This window comes from Phascolarctos cinereus, unplaced genomic scaffold, assembly GCF_003287225.1.
Source record: "Phascolarctos cinereus isolate Bilbo 61053 unplaced genomic scaffold, phaCin_HiC Scaffold_5;HRSCAF=322, whole genome shotgun sequence".
Lineage (NCBI taxonomy): Eukaryota > Metazoa > Chordata > Mammalia > Diprotodontia > Phascolarctidae > Phascolarctos > Phascolarctos cinereus.
In genome coordinates, this window is record NW_027555958.1 from 292,133,305 (window position 1) to 292,157,623 (window position 24,319).

At 35.4% G+C, this 24,319-nt stretch overlaps 1 protein-coding gene across 5 annotated transcripts in view; it reads left to right on the plus strand.

The window, feature by feature from the left end:
* The window catches only part of CDC27 (cell division cycle 27), a 105,799-nt gene that overhangs the window by 62,692 nt on the left and 18,788 nt on the right, over positions 1–24,319 (plus strand). For 3 of the 5 annotated variants that reach the window (XM_020997534.2, XM_020997532.2, XM_020997541.2), the window contains 11 exons: positions 46–257; positions 1,179–1,293; positions 7,031–7,146; positions 10,673–10,772; positions 11,747–11,954; positions 12,440–12,612; positions 14,474–14,626; positions 15,362–15,570; positions 16,981–17,098; positions 18,926–19,054; positions 23,807–23,881. In XM_020997534.2, coding sequence (XP_020853193.1) covers positions 46–257; positions 1,179–1,293; positions 7,031–7,146; positions 10,673–10,772; positions 11,747–11,954; positions 12,440–12,612; positions 14,474–14,626; positions 15,362–15,570; positions 16,981–17,098; positions 18,926–19,054; positions 23,807–23,881 — 1,608 coding nt within the window. The remainder of the gene's footprint in view (positions 1–45; positions 258–1,178; positions 1,294–7,030; positions 7,147–10,672; positions 10,773–11,746; positions 11,955–12,439; positions 12,613–14,473; positions 14,627–15,361; positions 15,571–16,980; positions 17,099–18,925; positions 19,055–23,806; positions 23,882–24,319) is intronic. The other 2 variants (XM_020997535.2, XM_020997533.2) reach the window with 1 other exon arrangement.

Sequence of the window (24,319 nt, forward strand, 5' to 3'; positions counted from 1 at the left end):
AAGCACCACATGCGTCATTATTATCATAGAAATTTTCTGTTTCAGGAATTAAACAGACTGAATTTAGAGTCCTCCAATTCAAAGTACTCCTTGAACACAGATTCCTCAGTGTCTTATATTGATTCAGCTGTAATTTCACCAGACACTGTCCCCCTTGGAACAGGAACTACCATACTGTCTAAACAGGCTCAAAATAAACCAAAAACTGGGCGGAGTTTATTAGGAGGACCAGCTGCTCTTAGCCCTTTAACTCCAAGGTAAGGTAAATAGTGCTTATTTTGTACTGTACTACAGCAGTTAACTTGAGGGCTACTAAAAATTGAAGCAAATGTTGAATCAACAACCAACATGTTCTGTTTTCAGAAAATGAAGTAATTTAAGTACAGTAAGTACAGTTTTTCTAATTGGATTATTAAATGTTAGGTAAAATAACAATGTTATGCCTTAGACATTGCGTTCAGATTTATTGTTTCTCTAGTATATGCCTATAAATATATATTTAGTATGTAGTGATGAACCTTTTGAAATGTTGCACCTTTTAAATGGCTAAATAGGGAAAATAAAGTTGTAATTTGAAAATTATAATTTGCCAAAATATGCTGGAGAAAGTAGAAAGGAGTTTGAAAACCCATTGAAACTCATGGGGCTGGGCTGTTTGTGTGTGTGTTTTTATAATAGTAATTTGTGATACACCACTGAAATGCAAGTCACCATTCCTTTCTCCCCAGAGGGATTAAGAGTACAAGAGTACAAGCTTACGTATGGAAGGGACTTCTACATACTTGGCTTCAGTTGCCACAGGAGCTCTTCTGATTAGATTTGTCATGACTGGCTCTTTCAAATACAGACTGAAGTTCAATTAATCTCATGACTTCAAAATTGATTCCGTCAGTGGAGTGTCTTTCATCAAAGCAACTTTCTAAATTTCTTTAAACATCTACTTCTGTCAGCAATTGCTATACATTTAATTTTCATGCTATATTTTTACTCTTGGGTAGAATTCAATTCACAGTCATCAATTACTGCCAAGCTGCCCCTCAAATCCTTAGACTAATTGACCATTCTCTGTTACTAATTTAAATATACTTCTACTTTAAGTATACTTCTAATTCAAGTGTACTGCTACTTTATGTATGACTTGATGACTTTTTGACACCTTGATTTTAACCTCTTCTCAGTTTTGGGATACTGCCACTAGAAACTCCAAGTCCTGGAGATGGATCATATCTACAAAACTACACTAATTCGTCTTCTGTAATTGACGTGCCATCCACAGGAGCCCCCTCAAAGAAGGTACCTTACCTTTGAAATGCTGTTTTGACCTTGTTTAAAAAGAATTAGTTGCAAATTCTAGTCAGTTTACAAAATTAGTATTTCAGGAGTCTTAAGCAGTGTGAAAATAGACTTTCTAATTTTTCCACTGTGGCAAAGGGAGTATGTCAAGACATGATGATGACATTTCCTTGAGGGCTGTACAACTAAAAAGGGTCTGAGGCCTGCCTTGAGTGAGGTATTGGTGACCTGGGATCTTGAAATCAGGATTTCCTCTTATGAATTTGATCAGTGTACAAATGAAGCTAAATAAATTGTTAGTGTCTAAAACAAAAACCCCACAGTCACACAGCTCATTAATTTTAATTCATTAATTGATATATCCAGATTTTTTCCTACTTATTTATGAGATCCATAATAGTCTTAATATCATTCTTAGCAAAATTACTATATTTTTAGATAACTTTGTATACAGTGACAAAATATTCTACAAGAGTTTGGCCTGCAATAATACAATTCCTGTGTAACCTAAAAAAATTGACTGCAAAATTTAACTTTTTTTATTAAAAATTAATAAAGTTTTAGGTATTAAAGTTAATTTCTAATTTTTATATACTTGTAATTTAGGTATAATTATGTTTAATTTTATTTAGCCTTTGTCTTTTTAAATTAATAGACAGTTTTAGGTGGAAGGATTTTTTGTTTTATTTCATGTGTCTTAGAGCCAGAATGAATATATTGCTTGGATGTTCCATTCTTTCTTCAGGAAAAAAATAATTTTAAATACTTCTCATATTAAAGAGTCTGAAAGAAATCCTACAAAACTCAAATAACTAGTGAGTAATCACATGAAATACATACTTTATACACTTTTAGTTATATAACTCATATTCAGCAAGGATATATAAAACTTTGTTACCTTACCAAATCCAATAATCAGACCAACAGATCAAGGAAATAGATCAACTCTTAATATAACTTTGTGAAAAGAGAATTGGCCTAGGAGTTAGAAAAGCTGTGTGAATTTAGCTAATAAACTAGCCCACAGGCATTTAGTAAGCACTTACTTTTTGAGACATAGTGCTAAGTACTAGACATACAAAGAAGCTGAAACAATCCTTGTCCTAAGGAGTTTACATTCTTATTGGGGGGTGGGGGGTTGGGAGGTTATTGGGAGGGGGGTTGACATTAAAAAGGAAAAGCAAAATAACCTTAGTGGGAAAGATAGCAGCTTGGGGAACCTGGGAAGGGCTAATAGTGAAATGTGGCTTTTGATCTGAGTCCTAAGAGACACAGATAAGGGGAGAGCAATCCATATATGGTGAAGAGCCAGTGCAAAGGCACAAAGATGAGAAATGAAGCGTCCTGTGTAAGATACAAAAGGGAGTCCAGTATGGCTGGAGGGTAGCAGTATGTGGAGGAGAGTAATGAAGAAGGCTGAAAAGGTTGTGAGGAGCTTTAAATGCCAGATGACTAATAATTGATCCTAGAATAGGTATTATGGAACTACTGGAGTTTATTGAGTAGGGCAGTCAGGGAAGAGAGGGTAAGTACACTTTAAGAAAATCACTTTGGCGGCTATGTGAAGTGATAGATTGGAGAGAGGAAAGACCTGAGTCAGGAGACCAACCAGAAGACTATTATAATAGTTGTGGCCAGGGTTGAGGAGGGCCTGAACTAGAGTGATGGCTATGTGAGTGGAGAGAAGGTACATATATGAGAGATGTTGTAGAGATAGAAATGCAGGATTTGATAATTAATTTGATGTGGTTGGGGGGGTGAGTGAAAGTGATTAGGCCAGGCCAACAATGTGATTGCAAACCTGAATAACTAGAAGAATGGTGCTGCACTCAAAAATGATGTAGAAATTTGAAGAGTAGGTTTGGGGAGGAAATACAATGAGTTCTCTTTTGGACATAGTGACTTTGAGATGCCTCTGGAGCAGCCAGTTCAAAATAGAAACAGGATAAATATTTGTTGGTTGATTTAAACTCTCTGGGCCTTAGTTTTTCTCATCTGTAAAATGAGGAGTTAGAATTTGATCTCTGAAAGCCTTTCCATCTCAAAATGGTAAGATTTATAGTCTAGAGTAGCTACATATGAGTACTGGAACTTCTGAAGTTACTAGAAAAAGGTCATCAGAGCCATTTATGTTATGTCAAGGACCATTCTCTAGGCTAAATAAAAAAATGTGCATTATTAATCTAAGAATATATACTTATACATTAATGGTTTCCCCTTTTAAAGGAAAATTTGGAATATATAAATGGATTAGCTCAGAATTAATTTGTTCATTGATTAAAACCAGTTTCTAAGTCCTCTAGTTTATAAATGGCTTGTGTTCCAGAAGTTTCTCATTTAAGTTAATTGTTTAAAATTTGCTATGCATTTTCCCATAGAAAACTATGTTTTACTTAGTGACTAGTTTTCTTGGGTTAAGTCTCTCCAAAGCCTGCTTAACCCATAACAAAGCTCAGTGGTAGTAATAACAATCTGAGTTTGGAGTCTTGAAGGCCAGAAGTTCATGACCAGGAGGGAAAGATAATAAAAGGTCATTCCCTTCTCCCTTCCTAAGCACATGGATAGTCCTAGGCAAAAAAATATTAAATGCTTAGATTTAGCATTGGTATCTTCCCACTTCCTTTTCCTCTACCCATCTCTCCCAGGTACCCAGTGTTCTCATGTTGCCTTTAGTCGCCCACTTTGTCAGTCTACCCCGTTATGTCTCAATTCACCGTTTCTTTAACTTTCCAAATCAAAATATCCTTCCTAGTATACCACACTCTTATTTGTTGTCTCCCTTTACAGAATGTAAGCTCCTTGGGAGCAGGGCCTGTCTTCTTTTTTGTTTTTGTATCTACAACATTTAGGACAGTACTTGGCATATCTTAAGGCCTTATCTTTATCCAAGAATCCTTTACTTTCACCTAGTCTCCAGTTAGAGAAAAGCTTCTCAAATATTTCTTATTAAAATTGTGAATGACTGTCTTTTTTCTTTTCTGTAGCCATTTGTATTTTTAGTTCAAGTGAATTCTAATCTTTGAACCCAAATGAATCAGTCAGTGTGAAATTAAAGTGAAATTAAAATTTCAATCAGTGTTAGCCTAATTTTAAATGGTGGGTGTGAGGGGTTCCTGCGTCCTTCACCGTCCAGGTAAGCTGTCCCTGCCTAGATTTTTGCCCCTGAACATAGCTCCCAAAGACTGTTCCTATTTTTTACTTTTTCTTCACTCCTCCATTTATGAACTCACAGATTTTCTAAAAGCTCCAAGAAGCTCACATGGCTATGATAGAGCCTCTAGTGTTATGGACTCGTCTACATAGTGATGACAGCTCTTTAGATATGTGGAGGAATTGCCTATAATTGTATTGTTATTGAATTTGAATGGCTGAGCTAATTTGTAATACTCATAAAGTTGTGCTGTTTTAGGAACTATGAGAATATAAATGAAATATAAGGTGTGGTCCATTCCTAAGGACGTTAGATTATAATTTAGGAAATATGGAGATAATAGGCCTTGACTTACTTGATCAGTTCTTGAAGGATTGCTAAGATTTGGAAAGACAGAAGGTGGGAAAAGGGATGAATGTATGTAAAAGTGTGATAATGTGGTCAGGTCAAGGTGAAGCTATTGTAAATTATTTTTTTATTCAATGTTAGTTAATACCATTTTAGTCAATATAATGTCTAATTTTTGTGAACCTGTATGAATTTGAATAGCTAATTAAAAGTAACTAGTTGTACTTAGTTTTGGTGTTTTTAAGTTAATAAGTTAATAGGCATTTTAGGTAAACAGCCTTTTCTATGCCTTGAATAGAGTTAATATTAGGTAGTGGTAGGACAAGTTCGAATAAGCAGGGTGACACCAGATCATGGATAGCCTTAAAAGCCAAGTAGAAGACTAGACAATGGAAGCAGTGGATGCAGGTGTGTGGGTGTTTTGGTTTTTGGAATTTTTTTTTAAGCATAGCACAAAAGTGATGAAATTATTGTCTTAGGGAGAGTAATAGCAGTAGAATAGAGGGAAAAGAGATCAGTGATTTAGAAGCTAGCGAAGAAGTTGTTGGAGTAATCTACGTATGAAGTGGGTGGCACATCATGGGAAATTTCAGAAAAAGAAGTAACAGATTAGTCACAAAAGATAAGTATCCTGGCAGGCCGAAGGTAGCAGCAGATCAAAAGAACTGGGTTAAAATTGGGGTTTGGGAAGTTAAATCTGTAGGAAACACAAAGGCCAGATAAATAGAAATGAAGGGAATACAAATGATTGAAGGGTCAAGCAAGGTGGTAAGTCCAAAATCAATGCAGAAAGTTATCAAATAGGAAATCTGTAAGAGCTGAAGGAGGTAGAGACATACATATGATCAAATACCAGGTAATACCGCCAGCAGCCTAAAGAGCGCAGACATTAAGGAAGCAAGGGGGAAAAGCAAACCAGTGAGCAGGCACATGTAGTATAAGCACCTTGGCTGCTGGTATTTTCCTTCTTGTCTTGATGAGTTGATTCTGAGCAAGCCTGAGTAGAGGCCCTCAGGTGAATACAGCTCAAAATAGCCAACTTGATAGTAAGTGGGGGGGAAACTCTGATAGATGAAAGAAAGTCAATTTTGAGCATGAATGATGATGAACTGGTGATGGGACATCTTGTGTTTAATAGGAGGTTGGAAATAAGAGAAAGGAGTCTAGCCTAGTAGTAATCATTTGGAATTATCAACAAATATAGGGGAAGCCATGAAAACAAATGAGTTCTGTTAAGAAAAAGAATAGTCATAAGACTGAATAATAGATAGTGTCCTCAGGGAGGAGAAATAAAAGAATAAAGACAATGTCCTTATTATTAAAGTCAAGAATGGAAAAGTCTTTCCAGAAGACCACAGTGGAGGGTCTAGAGGCAGAGGGGTGGAGTCAACAGTGTCAAATATTGACGTAGAGAGGTCAAACATAGAAAAGACAATTGAATTTAACCAGAAGGTGGTTTAAGAGCCTATAAGGTAATGGAGGCCAATCAATATCAAACTATGGAAGGTTGGGTTAAGGAATGGGAAATGCACTGGGAAAGGTGGGGAGAAGGGAGAGGGTATGGAAGCAGCAAATATAATACATTTGTTTTAAGAAATTTGGCTGTGAAAGGAAATCTAGAAACAGAATATATATAGAAGGAACAGCAAGGTCAAGTGAAGGTTTTTTCCAATCTAGGAGAGTCAGTGGAAGGAGAGAGATTGGAGATGCTGGAGAGCAATGGATAAGTTCAGGAGCAGCGCTACTCAGAAATTGGGAAGTATTGGGATAGAGCTGTCTCCTTCATAAATTTCTATAGTACTTATTACCTATTTTATTTATTTGGCCTTAGCAGATAACTTCTTTGTATTATTCCTTATCTTCTTATGTATATATTTCCCTTGTCCAGATTGTAAATCCCCTGAGGGCAGGGATTGAGTCTATTGGCCCCTGTATCCCCTAGTTTAGGAACTTAGTGCCCTGCCCCTAAGTACTTAGTATAGATTTCATAGGGGAGTTTCCTTCCGTGTTTGATGTAAGAGGTAGTATAGAGATGCAAATATATTGAGAGGAGGGTGAAGATACTATCTATGTCTGAGCTTAGGTGAAATAGAAATAATGATTTAATGCTCTAAGCTACAGCAGTGGTCATATACTATGAGACCTTTGTACATGTATCTGGAAAATATATGACTAAGTTTGTGATTCACAGTGCGATTATTGCCACAATAGCAAACATAAAAATTTTGTGTTATGCAGTCTGTTGGCAGAATCAGCCAAGCTGGAACAAAGTCTGTCTTCTCACAGAGTGGAAATAGTCGAGAGGTAACTCCAATCCTTGTTGCACAAACACAAAGTTCTGGTCCACAGACAAGGTATTTATTGGTATTTTTCTCCTACATTTATATAGTTTTCTTTGCAGTTCTTACCCTGAGGCACCATGGTTTTTCATAGTTTCTTGATCTAGGACAGGTTTTGACTTTTCCAGTGTTTGAGAACATGACTTTTTAAAACATAAAATTGCCCAGCTTTGAGTTTTTACACATTTTTATGTAATTTAAATTGAATCTGAAGCAAAACTACACTGTCCTTGCTTCAGTAAAATGATTAAGCTTGTATAACCTTTTTTCATTGAATGCCTATTGCAATTAAAAACAAAAGGCCACCAGCTAATTAAAACATCTTTAGCCTAACTAATCATCGTGTAAATTTATATCCAAAGTAAACATTTCAAATTGCCCAGATAAAGTATTTTCTGCCTATACACGTTTTTTACTGAAAGGGTTGATTTTTGGCAGTCTCTACCCTTTCTTGTGTTTGATTTCTGAAAACTATGACTGTATGTAGGTCTTTGGAATAAGGCTCCAGTTTTCTTAAAAGAACTTATGTATGAATGAGGGTTACATTCCTGATTTGGCAACAAATAAATCATAAATGTGAATAACAGTGTGTCATAACAAAGATACAACAACAATTGAACAGCACACCTATTACTTCAAATAATAAACTCATTCTGTCATAAAATAGACAAAAATATAAAAGTAATAATACCTGATATACTATACATTAAAGTTTATAAGGTTTATCACACTCATAACTCCTCTGTGAGGCAGGCAATACACAAGATACTATTATACCCATTTGACAGATGAGGAAACTGAGGTTCAAATAAGTTAATAACTTACCCATAAGTCAGATAGTCCTTATGTTGGATTTGAACTCAGGGCTCTCTTAACTCTGTATCTTGATTATAAGGATTATATAAAAATACAGTTATACTTTATCAAAAATTCAGCCTAAAACTTATTATGATGGCTATATTAAATGTTAAAGACTTAATTAACAATAACCCTGTCTGCCTTCTTAGAATTGGGGGGGGGGAATTAAGTATAATTCATATAGCCCAGGTGTCTCCTTTAAAAAAAAAAATAGTTGCCCGAGGCAATTTGAGGTGCTTACTTTTTCCTCCAAACATCAATTGTCCTGTAGCAATGTTCAGGATTTTCCTCAAAGTACTTTATTCCTTCTACTTGAGAATCTGTTGACAACTGTAAGAGCATTTTAGACTTCATTAGAAAGCCATAAAACAGGGCACTAACAAAGAAAGCAGAAATTTCGAAGCATATCTCCCAGAATTAATTGATAAAGCTAGATTTGGGCAGCATCCTGATTTTTCTCATACCTTCCCAGTATTGGAATAAAAACATTTAGAATTTGTGTATACATTAAAGAGCACACATTTTGAGAAGCAGGGAGAGATGAATTACTTTCTCTGTTGTTTAGAATGGTGTTCTTCCTATGAGGTTACTTTGGCTAAGAGTTTTGGTGTTAATTCAAACTTGATTTTGATTTCAAAAATATGTCACCGTTTAGCAGTGCTCACAGAACTTTAGCTGTGCAGACTCCCGTTTACACAGCCTATTTATATATATATGCACTTCATATAGCATTACCAATGTTTCAGCTCACTCACTCGCTCCATACCTTCCCATTTATAGACTAAATACCTGGCATTTTGCTGATTTTTTTTCCCTGTGGAATTCCAGAGACTTTGTAACCACCAGTGTCTTGGGCAGAACCAAGAAGAGGACATTTTCCTTTGGCACCTTCCATATCTTACCACCTTTCCTCCAATCCCCACCCCTAGAACAGTGTTCTCTTGTGGTTCAGACTACCCCATTTGTGCATCTCTTTCCACAAATAGCCTTTTCAGGACCCGCCTTCCCAGACTGTTTCCTTTTTAAAAAGCTCCTTTCTTCCTATATCCCTTCTCTTCAATGCTATATGTCTCCCAGAATTTCCCTCTAGCTTTCAGAGGCTTTCAGAAAGATTTTTTTCTGATTGGAGGTCTGATTTAAAACATTATCATTTGTTATTGAGGATGACTGACCAATAGGTTTAATCTTGCCAAGGGATATCTGCATTTTAAAGGGAAATTTGTCAACCCAAACAAATAGCCATCAGACAATGGGATAGGGAAACTTTTTAAACAGGAATACTTTTCACCTACCCCTAATCTGTTCTAGGCTTCTCCTACTTTCTTTGACACTCCTGATTCCCAAGGACAAATTAATGGGATAGGGAGGAAGTGATCTCTTTCCTATTGTTCCTATTTTTCCAAAAGGAGTAGAGATAACGCTTCCACCTTTCCTTCTACATATTCCCCCACCTATCTGGTATCTGGTGCCCCTGGGCACTTACCAGTGTTCTTTTTATGAGAGATTTGTAGCCATAACCAGTTTCTTCCATAGGCTGAATGTTGCCATCATGTTGTCCATAGTGCTGGACCACTGCCTTCCAATGGGTCTGAAATGAAAATTTGCTCCCTGCTCCCCACCTCCCCCTTCCAAAACCCTTTTCTTCCTTCACATTGCCACCTCTTCTGTGAATCCTTCCCTTATACTTCTAGTTAGAAGTGATTCCTCATTTCTTTTCATACTGCTGTTACCTTTCCTATGTAATTCTCTAACATAGACATTTAGGTATTTATGTATGTGTCTTGTCCTTCCTTTCTCTTCCCACCCCAACTCTCCATCCCCACCACACACATACATACAATATACTAGATTGTAAGCTCTTTGAAGAGCAGGAATTGTGTTCTTTTTCATCCTTGTGTCCCTAGCATATAGCATAGAGCTTCAAAAGGAAGGGTACTCAAGGCATAAATGTTTGCTGTATTCAGTGGTGTTTTTTTACAAAGGCATTAATTCCCTGTGTAATTTGATATACTTAAATTTGTCTAGCACTTTGTAGTTTTCAGAACTCTTTAAGATATATTGTTTCATTTGATCCTCACAACACCCTTATGAGGCATCTCCATTTTACGGATGAGGAAACTGAGGCTCAGAGCAGTTAAGTGACTTACCCCAAGCTTAGCTGACTTGTGAGCGTGGCATGGTCTTCTAATTCCTAGTGTAGTGGGCTATAAAAGTTCTATTTTCTTAAGCCTTGTGGTGATGCATTGGTGTGGATTAAAGAATTCTTTTGAGGAGGTGATGTACATGTTAACATTAGTGTTTATGTTAGCAACAATTTCCGAATGTGTTCTTGGCCCAGCTGTTTTCCTACTGCCTTAGTCTTACTATAGTGAAGATAGATATTAAGATAATTAAGATAAAATGGATTATGAATGAGTTTGTTGCCCTGGAGTCTTAGTGCATATGAGGTTTAGAATAGCAATTTCAAATAAAAGATTGCTGTGCCTCAGCAATGTTACTGTAACATACAAAATTTAAATGTTGCACTTTAATAGAAATGGGGAAAAAAGCCGAAGTCATCACCTCTTGAATTCACATCTAATTTTCTTAGTATCTCTTGAGTTGAAACAGTAATTAGCATTTAACTTCTGAGATGAATTTTTTAAAGTATATCATTTCTTTAATAAACCTTTTTTTTTAATAGTACAACACCTCAGGTATTGAGCCCCACTATTGCTGCTCCACCCAATGCACTGCCTCGAAGAAGCTCACGACTTTTTACAAGTGACAGCTCTACAACCAAGGTAACTGATTTAATACTTACTATACTGTAGAATTTTTGTTCATTGAGTCCTCCATTTCTAGTAGAGAGTTACTTCTTTACGTGACCATTTTGGAAGTTAAAATCATTCTAGGTATTCAAAACTATCTCTCACTCTTTCTCTGGGTTTTTTGATTATTGTTGGTTTGGTTTTGTTTTGTTTTTGTTTTTGAGACTAGGTTTCCCTGTCTTGCCCAGACTGGAATTGAAGCTGCTACTCACAGGCCTGATGCCAGTACTAATATGGAAGCTTTTACCTGCTCTGTGTTTCTAACCTGAGCCAGTTTGTTCCTCCTTAAACAGCCAGATGATCCCTCACTCCTGGGGGCTGCTCATATTAGTGCCAGACTTAGTGTAGACACCTTATTGGCATTCGTGCAACTGTAGCTCAGCTCCCAAACTTGAGTTCCGCCGTCCTTTCCCAGTACCACCAGTGTGCACTGCCATGCCTGGTCTTAAAAACTGTCTTTGACAAGCCTTGTGGGTCCCTTATAAGTCATCCTATGACACCTGGAGGGGAAATATTGTATGGTTCTTAATGAAGGTCACTTAATATTGGCAATTAGTTCATTAGCCTTCAAGCACCCGTGTAGTATTTCATATGCTTTTTTTCTTCTTTTGATAAATTCAAGCATATATGTACTTGCCACCAGCAACTATACTTCTGTTGACTGATTATAATGACTCTGATTTGTCAGTCTGCCTGTTGTTGCATTTAAAATTAGTGATTAAAGAATATATTCCTTGTGAAAAAGCTTATTTCCTGAAGGAAAATTTATGTAAAAATCCAGTTATCACAAAAAACAGTGACAGCCCTAGGAAGAAGCTAGTAGCTAGTGCCATTCATCTCATGGAAGACAGTATTTAGCTTGTTCAAATATGCACATCTGTTTATATTCCAGTTATCTGGGATATCTATAGGATGTCCCAAAAGTCTTTTTTTCCCTCTCTTTGCAGGAGAATAGTAAAAAGTTAAAAATGAAGTTTCCACCTAAAATTCCAAACAGGAAAACAAAAAGCAAGACTAATAAAGGAGGAATAACTCAACCAAACATAAATGATAGCCTGGAAATTACAAAATTGGACTCTTCTATCATTTCAGAAGGAAAAATATCCACAGTAACACCACAGATCCAAGCTTTCACTATTCAGAAAGCAGCAGCAGGTCTGTTTTAAGTCTTTTATAATGTCTTTACATCTGCTTCAAATAGATTCACTTGTCACTCTAAATTATTTATGCTACTTTCATTCAGATGCCCTAATGTCTTCCATAAATATCCTTTCTTTAGAAGTTGTCGTTCAATCATTCAGTTATACTCAACTCTTTGTGACCCCATGGATCATGGTTCGCTAATACTGTCCAGGGGGTTTTCTTGGCAGAGATACTGGAATGGTTTGCCATTTCCTTCTCGAGTGGATTAAGGCAAACAGGTTAAGTGACTTGCCTAGAATCACACAGCTAGTAAGTGTCTGAGGTTGAATTTGAACTCAGGTCTTCCTGATTCCAGACCCATTTCTCTATCTACTGAGCCACCTGCCTACCTCTTCCTTGGAAGACCAGGAGACTTTTCAGTACATAGTAGCTATATCCATGTACTATGCTGTTCTACTGTGCTCTTTTACTTTGTTTACTGTATTGTTTTCTCCTAGAAGGTTTGATGAGCCTTCTTCGTGATATGGGGAAAGGTTACTTAGCTTTGTGTTCCTATAACTGCAAAGAAGCGATAAACATACTGAGCCACCTCCCTTCTCACCACTATAATACCGGTTGGGTACTGTGCCAGATTGGAAGAGCGTACTTTGAACTGTCAGAATATATGCAGGTGAGTATACAAACACATATGTACAAACAAGCATACAGACAGGCAGAGATTTCTTCTGTAGGCTAGTGAAAATTTCCAGCTTAATCCCTGGATAAGGCTGAAATATTTAGACTATAATGTCCCTGAAATAGTATTATGATTTTTCTCCTTTATAACTTAGGGGAAACTGTTCTTCCTTATTTTGAGAGGTAGATAAGTTTATCTCTTTTGGGATTAGGCAAGGCAAAGATGGAAAATTACACATTTCCAGGATAGTCTATTATAACTAATATTTATATAGTACTTTAAGGTTTGTAAAGCACTTTTCTTTACAGCAAAGTTAAGTAGAAAGCATAAGGAGATCATGTATGATGGATCATCAGATATACTGTTGAAACCATAGGAATATCCAGAGTGCTTTGTGCAAACTTGATTATTAGAGTGAATTTCTGGTATATAAGAATAAGTTTTGCATGTTAGATATACATAGCATGAAAAAATAATCATCAAGATCTTTACTGCTATATTTTCATCCCCTTTCCCCTTTTTTTTTTCATCAGTTTTGATAGGAGGAAGAAAGAGCATTATTTAATCAAAGTGAACAATATACCAAAAATATAATTTCTCCTCCTCCCAAAAAGATTTTATGTGGTAACAATACTAATTGGTTTATTTTTAAACACAGAACATTTACAACTAATAGTCAAATTGCCAAATTTGCTATATTTATTAGTGGGTGTTCACATAATTTTTTTTTAGAGGTAAAAGCAGTATTGCTAGATAAATATGCTTAGAGATTATATTGTACACATACTGTACCATAGTAAAGCATAGAGAGCAGGCTTTGACTCTTGACCTTATATATAGGACCATAGCATTTAGAACTAGAAGAAACCTTTAGAGAGCATTTAGGATCAACCAACTCATTATATAAATGAGGCTATACATGTATGTGTTGTTTAGTCCTTTTCAGTTGTGTCCAACTCTTCATGACCCCATTTGAGGTTTTCTTGGCAGAGATACTGGAGAGGCTTGCCATTTCCTTCTCCAGCTCATTTTACAGATGAGGAAAGTGAAGCAAACAAGGTTAAGTGACTTGTCCAGGGTCGCACAGCTAAGGAAGTGTCTGAGGCCAGATTTGAACTCAGAAGGATGAGTCTTTCTGACTCCAGCCTGGCCCCCTATCCACTGCGCCACCTAGCTGCCCCTTTGCAAACCTCAAAACACTTTATAAATGTTGTTGTTAAAAACAAGTAGTCCAATTTGAGTGGAACAGGGAGTATTTGAAGGAGAGTAATGTGAAATAAGTGTAGAAAAGGACATTGTGCAATGTACTGAATGTCAGGCTAAGAAGTATTTTTTCCTGAAGGCAACAATCTCGGGAGATTTTTGAGCAGGAAAGTAACATGGACAGGTTTATGGTTTAGGAATATTATTTTGACAGTTGAACAAAGAATGGGCTGGTATACTGGGATCTTAGGAAGGATGACTAAAGTAGGAATTTAGGGGTATCTTTATGTTACTTGAAATCTTAGACATCAGGGGAAAAAATGTCAAGTTTCTGGGACTCATAATAGTGGAGTGGATGATCTTCAAACTGATAGGGAGCTCTGACCTTCTGGTACTTCCTGTCCTTCATTCAGTGAATACTTATTGAATGCCTTTTCTGTGCACTATGCTGTGCCAAGTACTCTGAGGGGGGATACAAGGATGAGTTAAGATGTTTTTCCTTCCATCAGATCTTATCATCTAGCCTGGGAAGTAAGAAGTACACGTACAAAGCTTGTACATGACAGTGCCTTTAGAGCAGTGCAGGCAGTGTGATCTCTGCACTGAGGTGTCCTGTTTTGTTCTTTCTGACTGGTTTCCATTCCTATTTCAGGCAGAACGAATATTCTCAGAAGTGAGACGGATCGAAAATTACCGAGTAGAAGGCCTAGAGATCTATTCAACAACACTTTGGCATCTTCAAAAAGATGTTGCTCTTTCAGTTCTTTCAAAGGACTTAACTGACATGGATAAAAATTCACCTGAGGCATGTTGATGTTAACACTTTTATATGTGGAGTCAAATCTGATCCCTACAGAGACGGAGCGGGGTGGAGGGGACAGTGGGGTGGCAGTAACCATTTTCTGTTGGTCCTACCCACATACAAACTCAAATCCTAGCTCTGCTAATTCTGTCCACATGAGTATGGGCAAATGATTTAATTTCCCTAGGCCTCAGTCACCTCTTTGTAAAATGGAAGGGGTGGTTGCCTAAAGTTCCTTCCATTTCTGAATCTTACAGTCATTTCCACGCACCCATACCAAGATCCAAATGTGCCACAATAGTGACTAGCAGAGTGCTGTTCACATAGTGGGTACTGTTGAATTGAATGTAAATTGTTGAGAGGAAACCCCATTAAAATCAATAAATCACAAGGCAGATAATCTCATTGTTAAGAGAATTGACTGGAATATTACTCCTGTTAATGAGATGTTTCATGAAACAGAACATGTTTAGTTGAAATACTTATTCACTCATTCATTCATGAACACTTATTAAGTCTTTATAGGTAGTTGTTCTCTTTTATTTTTATAATTCAGTAGTATCTGCAAAGTATCGTGACAGTACACTCTTATACTGATGCACTAGAATAAAAAATACCATTCAGACTGACTAATTGAATTAGCTCTATGATATAAAAAGATTTTAGGATTTTTGTGAGTTTAGGTATTTTTGTTATGTAAACACATGTCTTAGATATATTTTTATTATGTTTTATTAGGCCTGGTGTGCTGCAGGAAACTGTTTCAGTTTGCAAAGGGAACATGATATTGCAATTAAATTCTTCCAGAGAGCTATCCAAGTTGATCCAAATTATGCTTATGCCTATACACTGTTGGGTCATGAATTCGTGTTAACTGAAGAACTAGATAAAGCATTAGCCTGTTTTAGAAATGCAATCAGAGTCAATCCTAGACATTATAATGCATGGTAAGTAAATACTAAAACATCTTAATGACAGTGTTGATATTTCAGAAAGTTTTCTGTTGTATTATTTCTGAAAGTTGCTTTCATCTAGTAAACTATCTATTACCTATCAAAGGTCTTACTTGCAACAACACTTGGTGGTGGTTAAATGTTTAGCCAAATTTTTTTTTATATGAAACACACATAAAACCAAACCTTAGCTGAGCCTAATCATAACTATTAGAGAAAACATCAAATTTTCATTTTAACCTTTACCCATACCAAGTATCCTAATGAGGGCTGCTAATAACTAATAACAACAAATTTGTTATTTCCATTTTGATTAAAGCATTTTTTATTATTTTTGTTAAAGCATTAGAATGACCAATAGTTAAAAGGTAAGAAGAAAACTGGAAGGGAGCAAGGGGCTTAGGTATTTCACTAACTGGATAAGTGGCAGCTCAACTATATTGAAAAATATTCCTGATGTGGTTCCAGCCAAATGACATTTAATTTTTATTTATTTCTATAGCATCCACTTTCTTTGATATTCCTTGGGGAAACAATTCTTTCCAGTCTTATTTCTTACAAATATAAGTAAGAATAGGTTTTTGTTTTTCTCTCCTTCCCTCAGCACTGTGTTTGTCAGCCAACTACTTACTGTTTTGCCTGATTGAGTTAAAAGACTAAGTGATAAGGGGAGGTGTTGATGTAATTCAGTGAAATAAGATTTTGTTAATAAGAGATTATAATTTGATAATATTGGAAATACTCAGTAATATATAAAACTTTAAATCCATTTTTTCTGTTGGGTTTTACAGTTTAATTAGTTCAATTTTATTTTTCCCTTTGGTGCTTAAATACATAAGATAGCTGATCTTAGATGTTTTGTGTTGTTCTTCAACATTCACTTTTATAAGATTTTGAGTTCCAAATTTTTTTCTTCCTTCCCTCCCTTCACCACTCCCCAACATGGCAAGTAATCAGTATGTAGGCTATACATGAACAATAATATTAAATGCATTTTTATGTTGTTTTTAATTACAAATACTGTTTACCTGATATAGTCATGTAACTACATTGCTATGGAAGGCAAAAACATAGAGATTTCCAACACATTTAACATGTAAGCTACTATATTGCTTCCTTGTTAAAATATTTTCTAAAGTTCTACATTTTTTATTTTTCATAAAATTTTGAAGACAAATACCTAACTGCATGGGCTCTATTAATAAGATGTTTCTAAAAGTAGTTAGCTACCCACCTTACTAGTTTGATTTTCACCTCACTACAAGATCACCAGTGTTTTGTCACTGACTAATTCCTTTTCGTTGAAGTCCCAGGGTATGAATTTTTGGTTACATCTTCAGCAAGATTAGCATCTAAAAATTCCTAACAGTTGAACTGAAATAATACTTCCTTTTGTACTTGCAGGTATGGGTTGGGAATGATTTATTACAAACAAGAAAAATTCAGCCTTGCAGAAATGCATTTCCAAAAAGCACTTGATATCAACCCTCAAAGTTCAGTTCTACTTTGTCATATTGGAGTTGTAAGTAGCTTTCTGTTTTAGACTGATTCAGTACACGTTTATTAAGCAAATAAGAAAGACAGTTCCTGCCTTTAAGACAATGCAAAAGGAAGCTGGGGTGGTTGGGGGGCAGGGATGATGTTCCGTAGAGTCAAAACCAAACAGATGCTGGTAAAAAATGGAGAGTTATCTGGAAAGTTCAGTTCTGAGCCCTCTTTAAAGGAAGGATTTGAGAGGAATTTAATGCTGTACCTTTTAGCCCTCTAATCAGAGCAAGAGGCAGTTGAGGGTGTTGTATTAAAAATTGAATCAGCAGGTGATTTCAGGTGATCAGCTTATCCTGAGAGGCATGATGTTTTGTTTTGTTTTGTTTTATTTTATACGTGTTATCTGAGTAAAAAATGCTCTTCCCCCCCCAAAAAATATGGAAATTCATTTAAATGAATTCAACTAAACAAACACTTATTTAGTGGCTGCTCTATGCAGAGCACTGTGCAAATTCCAAGGGCAATACAGAAATCTGCTAACTCCTCAACAAGTTACTGTAGAATAGGCAAACATGAAATGCCAAATAGTCCATTTACAACAGAAACTTCATGTAGCCAAGGGTAGGCTGTTTATCTCTTTTAAATACCTGGTATTTAGGATCAGGAAAAACTTCCAAACAATTGAAGCTATCTAAAAGTCAGATGGACTGCTTCAAGAGATAATAGTTTCCCACTTCATTGGAGGTCTTTCAGAAGAGACTAGATGACCACTTTTTGGATATTTTGTAGGAGATGATTCCTTTTGGTTATAAGTTAGATTAGCTGGCTTCCAAGCACCCTTTCACCTCTCAGTTTCTGTAATTCTAGTCTTAGCTTTCTATGTAGCACATTTTGAGTACCTGATAAAAAACAATATTTCCTAGAATCATTGCATAGACAGTAGCTTAGCAATCAGAAGTGGGCAATACTTTCATGCTTTTTATTTCTCATTATTGGTGTTTTTGTTTTGGTTAAGCCTCACACCAGCGTTCATCTCATTCTGAGATCTTTAGAGAGTGACAGTGTAGAGCCAGAAACATAGAAATGATTTTTGCAAACTGTGCTTTTATCTTTTGATCATTGATTCAGTCTCTCCAAGTTTATTTTTTTCATCTTAAAAGATGGCTAATAATACTTCTAATTCACGGAATTGTGAAGAAAGCATGTTTTGTACATGGAAAAATACTACATAAATGTGAACCATTATTGATTTTTTAACAAATCATCTAGATGATAATGCTAAATAAGTATTCATTTACCTTGACATTTGCCAAAATCATTTAGCCATGTAACATTTTGGACCAGAACCCATAATTGCTGGTAGGGATTCTGGGAATATGGTAAAGTTGGCACTAGACATATTAGAGCAAAATCAAAGAAATTATGCTTATTTTTGTTTTGGAAAAATTGTTGCACACCAAGTTATGTTTTATATGTACATAATTTCACATTCATTATTTTAGAGAAGAAAGGTATTAGTTAATATTATCACTGATCTCTCTAAAATTTGGGTTTTTGAATTGTGAAGAGAAAACAAGAGTGTCACTTTTTTGCATAGATTATATCAGATGCTTGCCCAGCACAAACATGGTCTTTAATGCAAGTACAACCTCACTACTTAGAAATTCTGTGAGTGGCCAGTGAAAACGTCCAAACAGTCTGACTAAATAGTAAAGATGTCTCCATTGAACTACCTTGGGTGTGTGTGGGGGAGAGTGTTAATTTCTTTTATAATAGATTTGGTTCAACCCTACATTATACTATATCTCCTTTTGGAAAATTGAAAGAGCATGAAACTTTATTCTCTTAATATTTCTTATAGGTTCAGCATGCACTAAAAAAATCTGAAAAGGCTTTGGATACCTTAAACAAAGCTATCATTATTGATCCCAAGAACCCTCTATGCAAATTCCACAGAGCCTCGGTTTTATTTGCAAATGAAAAATATAAGGTAAGTTAGGCAACATAAAATATTGTATAAAAGTTAGTATAGATGTTAATTGATTGATTAGTTAGTTGGTATATGGGGTCTTCCTCTGGATGGTTATTGTTTTCTAGCCTGGACTTTCTGCAATTTGAGTCTTGTTTTCTTTTTATAGTCTCAAAGTCTAAGTAAGTTAGACTTTGGCTTCTTTCTGAACTGTAGGATTACAGTTTTTTTCAGTACTTAATATTGGACATTTTGTGACATAAATGACATTTCTATACTTCTTTTTACTTCATTTTTAATGTTTCACTTTTTGGAGCACCCACAGATATTTACAAGTTGACAGAACAGATTATTTTGCCGTTGAGGTAGTAACCTTCTTAAATCAGGTAAGGTAGATGTGAATTGGACATTTAAGCATTGAAATAAATGCATAAGTAGCAATAGAATATGCCTTTTTTCCCATTTTACTCTCTTCTATTGGGAGGAGGAGCTAAAGTGTAGGGTAAAAATTGATAAAAGAAGTTGTAATGAGGAAAGAAATGGGTGACGAAGGAGGGAGGAGGAAGAGAACAGAAAAAAAAATTGAGAAGAGACTTACATAAAATAATGCAAATTTTTTTCTTGATTCAGTCTGTCATAAGCAGCTAGAAGTTGAGACAGTGAGCCAAAGGAATTCAGATTAGTTTCTTACTGAAAATACTTGGTGCAAAAAAAGAAAAGGAGCCAAAGACTTCCATTTTAATTGGATCTTTCTTCCTAGAAGTTTGTTTCTTTCCTGTTCTTGTCCCATTGGTTTTTATCTTGTCCCACAACATTAAATGTTACTAAAAAGAATTTTCTGCATAAAGGCATTTGAGTATCATGCTGCAAGAACCTATGATTTCATCTGTAGACTATATGTAGACTTCTACTGATGTAGACTACAATTCTTCTACCCCTTGGTGGATAATTTTATGAGTTGCTCTGATCAAAAACAATCACCATTTGTTGGCCTACTCTGGTGATAAACCTACCTACATTTTCTCTGGTCAGTTTGTAACTGAACTTGTGATCAAGCTTAGTAGGACCTGCTGGAGTCTGTGCTCAGCTGGCATAGCATTGGAGAATTCTAGGTTGCTTCCTTGCTTTGATAAGGCATGGATGAAGACTTTAATGGAGTCAAAATCTCTCTAATTTGTCTAGCTATTATGCTCCTCTCCTATTCCTCTTTTGATACTATCTTCGGACAGTAATAGACACTTGCTAGTCTTACTATCTCTTTCTGCTTAATTTGGTTCCTTTCTCAGAAATCTAAGTATTACTTTTCTACTTCAGACTTTCCCTTGTACTTTCCTCTTTGACATTTTTGACACTGTAATCTACCATATTTTTTGGTCTCATATCATCTTATTTCTGTTACTATTATTCAGCTTATGCTTCAGTGAGGATTTCTGTTTTCTCAAGAAATTATCTTCTTTCTTTTGCAATTATGCCAATAGAAGGATTTGATTTAAATTTATTGTGCATGAGAACCATCATAAGAGATAATATACCAGGTATGAATATATCATAGATTAAGTCAGCCCTTAAAATTTTTTTCCGGAAATTTCTGGTCAGGTGGTATACAGACAGTGGTGGTAGCAGTGGCCATGTGGCCATTTAGAGGCAATAGCCTCTTACTTAACTGAATCTCAAGCCCTCCACTCACTTATGATTTAGCTATATGTCATGAAAATGTATTTTTGCTTGGCAGTATACTCCTGTATCAACCTGAGGCTTGGAAAACAGATTAACCTCATGATCAGAAACTGTCAAGTGAACCAGAGATGGAGGACCCAGGATTAGTAGACCTCAGCTTGATCTTTCAGTTAAAAGTTGTTGGTCCCTGTAATATCCTATTCAAAGTTTAGCCACTTCATTTCACTAAAATTTTAAGCTCTCTACTTTTTGACTCAATAATTCTGTCATTTTACTATCCACTAGGGGGAGTAATTGCATGAGTATTTTCATTTTGTTTTTTGATGTTTTTGCAAGATGGTTCTTAAAACATTTTCCTTTATAAGCTAAACCTATTAGTAATACTCTTAAATTGAATATTAAAGATAGAATTTTCTTAGAACAGTAGAACCAGAATTTCACAAGAACTTAAGTGATCTGTTCTAGAAGTAAAACAATATAATGGAAAAAGACCTGGATTTAGAATCAGGAAACCTATTTTATTTTATTTTGTTTTGTTTGCCACTTATGAGCTTTGTGCTTATGGTCAAGTGAGGCTCTCTGAACCTCAGTTTCCTCATCTATAAAATGGAACTAATACACTGCTGATCTCACAAGTTCGTTAAGAGGAAAGCACTTTGTAAAATGTAAAGTGCCATATATAATAATTATTGTGATAATGCATGGTGTTGATAAACAATGATACTCTAAATGCTTAAGTAAAATATCCTTAATATCTATTGTAAATATATTTTAAGCACAACCTGAATGCTGAGTATATTGAAGAACAACAGAATATTTCCCCAAACCTAGAACATTTAATCAATAATAGTAGTTCTCCTTTATCTACATATCATTGAAATGATGATATCCTTATTTTAGTAGATGTATGTGTTTGAGAGCAAATGACTTATTTCAGGTCATTCAATTGCAAAACTTGAAATCTATAAAATTTACTCTAACCAGATACCTATATTTCTCAAAAAGTATGCTTTCATTTCAAATTATCATACTGACAAGGACAGAATCTAAGATTATGCCAGAAGAGATTTATGTAAAAAAAGCTGTGGCATTCCTGTTATTTAATAACTAAAATTTGATGGTTTGGCCTTGCTATTGGATATTCTTCAATGCCATATATCTTATATGTACATTCAAATGTGTGCTTCTAAGAGTTTGAACAAATTTTTAAGTCTAATGCAGAAGAAGGAAAACCGTTATTATTTCTGAAGTGTTGTGTTGTTTTGATTAGGCCTCTTGTCGAAGAGTCCTTTAAAATATGAAGGTGTCAGATGCCTTATAATAATTTCATTAGTCCCTTATCTAATGAGGTTTGACTACTGTTATTATCAAGAGACTTTTATGTAGCACATTCTTCTTTTAGTTCTCATCCTCTATGTCTACAAAGCCTCACATTCCTCTGTGTGGTAGAAAGGAAGCAAGACAGTCATTCCTGAACAGTCCTGTAAGTCAGTCTTGTCCATCTCTTTGCACAGGTGCATGGAGCCCATACTTCCCTTTGATTTCATTCTCTCAAGACCAACCAGTAGTTAGAAAGAGGAAAAGGATTAGAGATGCATTGACCTGTTGTTCTTCTTGTAGCACGCACACACAAAAAAGCAACAAAAATAATTTAAAACAATTAACTGATCATTCAGTTTAACAAATGCTTATCAAGTGCCTCTCACTTATGTGGTGGATAGAGTCAGCCTTGGAGGCTGTGTGACCTCTGACACTTACCGTGTTTCCCTGGGCAAGTTTGATCATAAATTCCAGAGATGGTGCCAGCCTAGTTGGGCAGAGGGAGTTACCTCACCCTGGAGTTCCCTACACCAATGAAATCCCAGGCCAGTCCTCATCCATGTCCCTAAGAACACTACAAAAAGTGGAGTGCTTAAATAGTTCATTTTGTTGTGAAATTGTTCTGATTTAGAAAGCTACTGTTGGCCTATGGCTTGTTCTTTCAATTGGCAATTGGGATAATAAAAGAATTTAGAATACTGAAAAAAAAAAGTAGAGTGATCATCAGCTCTTAGTTTTAAATGACCTTGTTGTCTGTAATTATAATTTTAAAATTTGTAAAAGCCAAGGGATGCTTCATTTTATTTTCTTAAGATTAATGTTCTTAAACATTTGGAGTATGCATATCATCAGTATATAAATATAGATTCTCTGAAAGAGGGAGGGGGTGCCTTATTTTCTAAGCTTTAAAAAGAGGGAAAAAACTAAAATTTTTTTCAAGAATGTATAAAAAATAGTATTACTTTTTCCTTATATTCATTCATTCATTCAATAGGTATTTGAGTATATAGTTTGTATAAGGTACTTTACTAGACTTATTGCTGCCTTCCAGAGCCAGACTTCCCCATTCACTGACACCTTTATTACCCATTTGACATCTTCACTGTCTTTGGCCATTGCCTTTCATTGGTGTTTTCTCATCTATAAATAAAAACACAGTTCCATCTTTCAACTTTCGGTTCACTTTTTCACTCTAAAGCTGTTTAGATATAAGATTTTTATTTTGTTTTCTTGTTTTTCCCTTCCCAGTAGTTTAATGTTAATATATATTTGTATATTAGAAAGAGTGGTAGTATATTCAAAACAGCCTCTAAGTTACAGTTTTAAAAATGGCAACTTTAAAACAAAACCTGCAGGGAAACTATCGCTTTCCTTTTTACTTTAAAGATGGAATACCAGGCTAATTTAAGTTTGGCTTAGGGGAGTATTCAAAGAACTTGACTTTGTTACAGAGGAAGAATATTCATAGCATTTCAGATTAGACCAGGACTGTTAGCAGTTTTTATGAGGATCTTTAACCTAAAATGATGAACCAAAGATTTATTTTCTCTTTTGTTAATAATGTTTTTCAGTTGACCACTTTCCTTTTTCTTTAGCTTTATTGGTGTATGCATTTTGTTTTAATAGTTGCCAGTCAGAAATGAAGAATACTGAAATACAGCTGGAGGGAGTTTTTAAGATGGTTTTAAAAATCTATAAACCAGTAATTTTTTTTGTTAAGAACTTGTAACATTTTTTCTATTATTCTGAGACTTAATTGTGTTTTCTCTCTTTCAGTCTGCTTTACAGGAACTTGAAGAATTGAAACAGATTGTTCCCAAAGAATCTCTCGTTTACTTCTTAATAGGAAAGGTAAAAGCTGGAGCTGTAATCCTGAAATAAGACTTTCATAAACAAAACTAACTTTCATAAAGAACAAATGTAAGATGGCATGTATTAGGTGCTCTCTGGAAATACAAATTAAGCAGACAGCACTTACCCTTAAGGACCAGATATATGGGAGAAAAGGAAATCTTAAGAAAATACATAACCAAAACATATAAGCAAGTACTTAACTAATTATAACTTTGTTTGGAGAGCAGGTTAATCTGGGGAATATTATAGGAGAAAGCCAAGCAATTTTAAGAGGGAAAGCATATTTCAGCAGAAGAGAGAGATGAAGAAAATTTCATCAGAGTTAGTGCAGCATTTTTAAATGTTACAAATGCACATTGATTGGTAAGAAGAGCATTACATGGTCCAGTGTTTTGAGATTTACTGAATTTTTCTGTGTTTTCCTTTATTTTATGC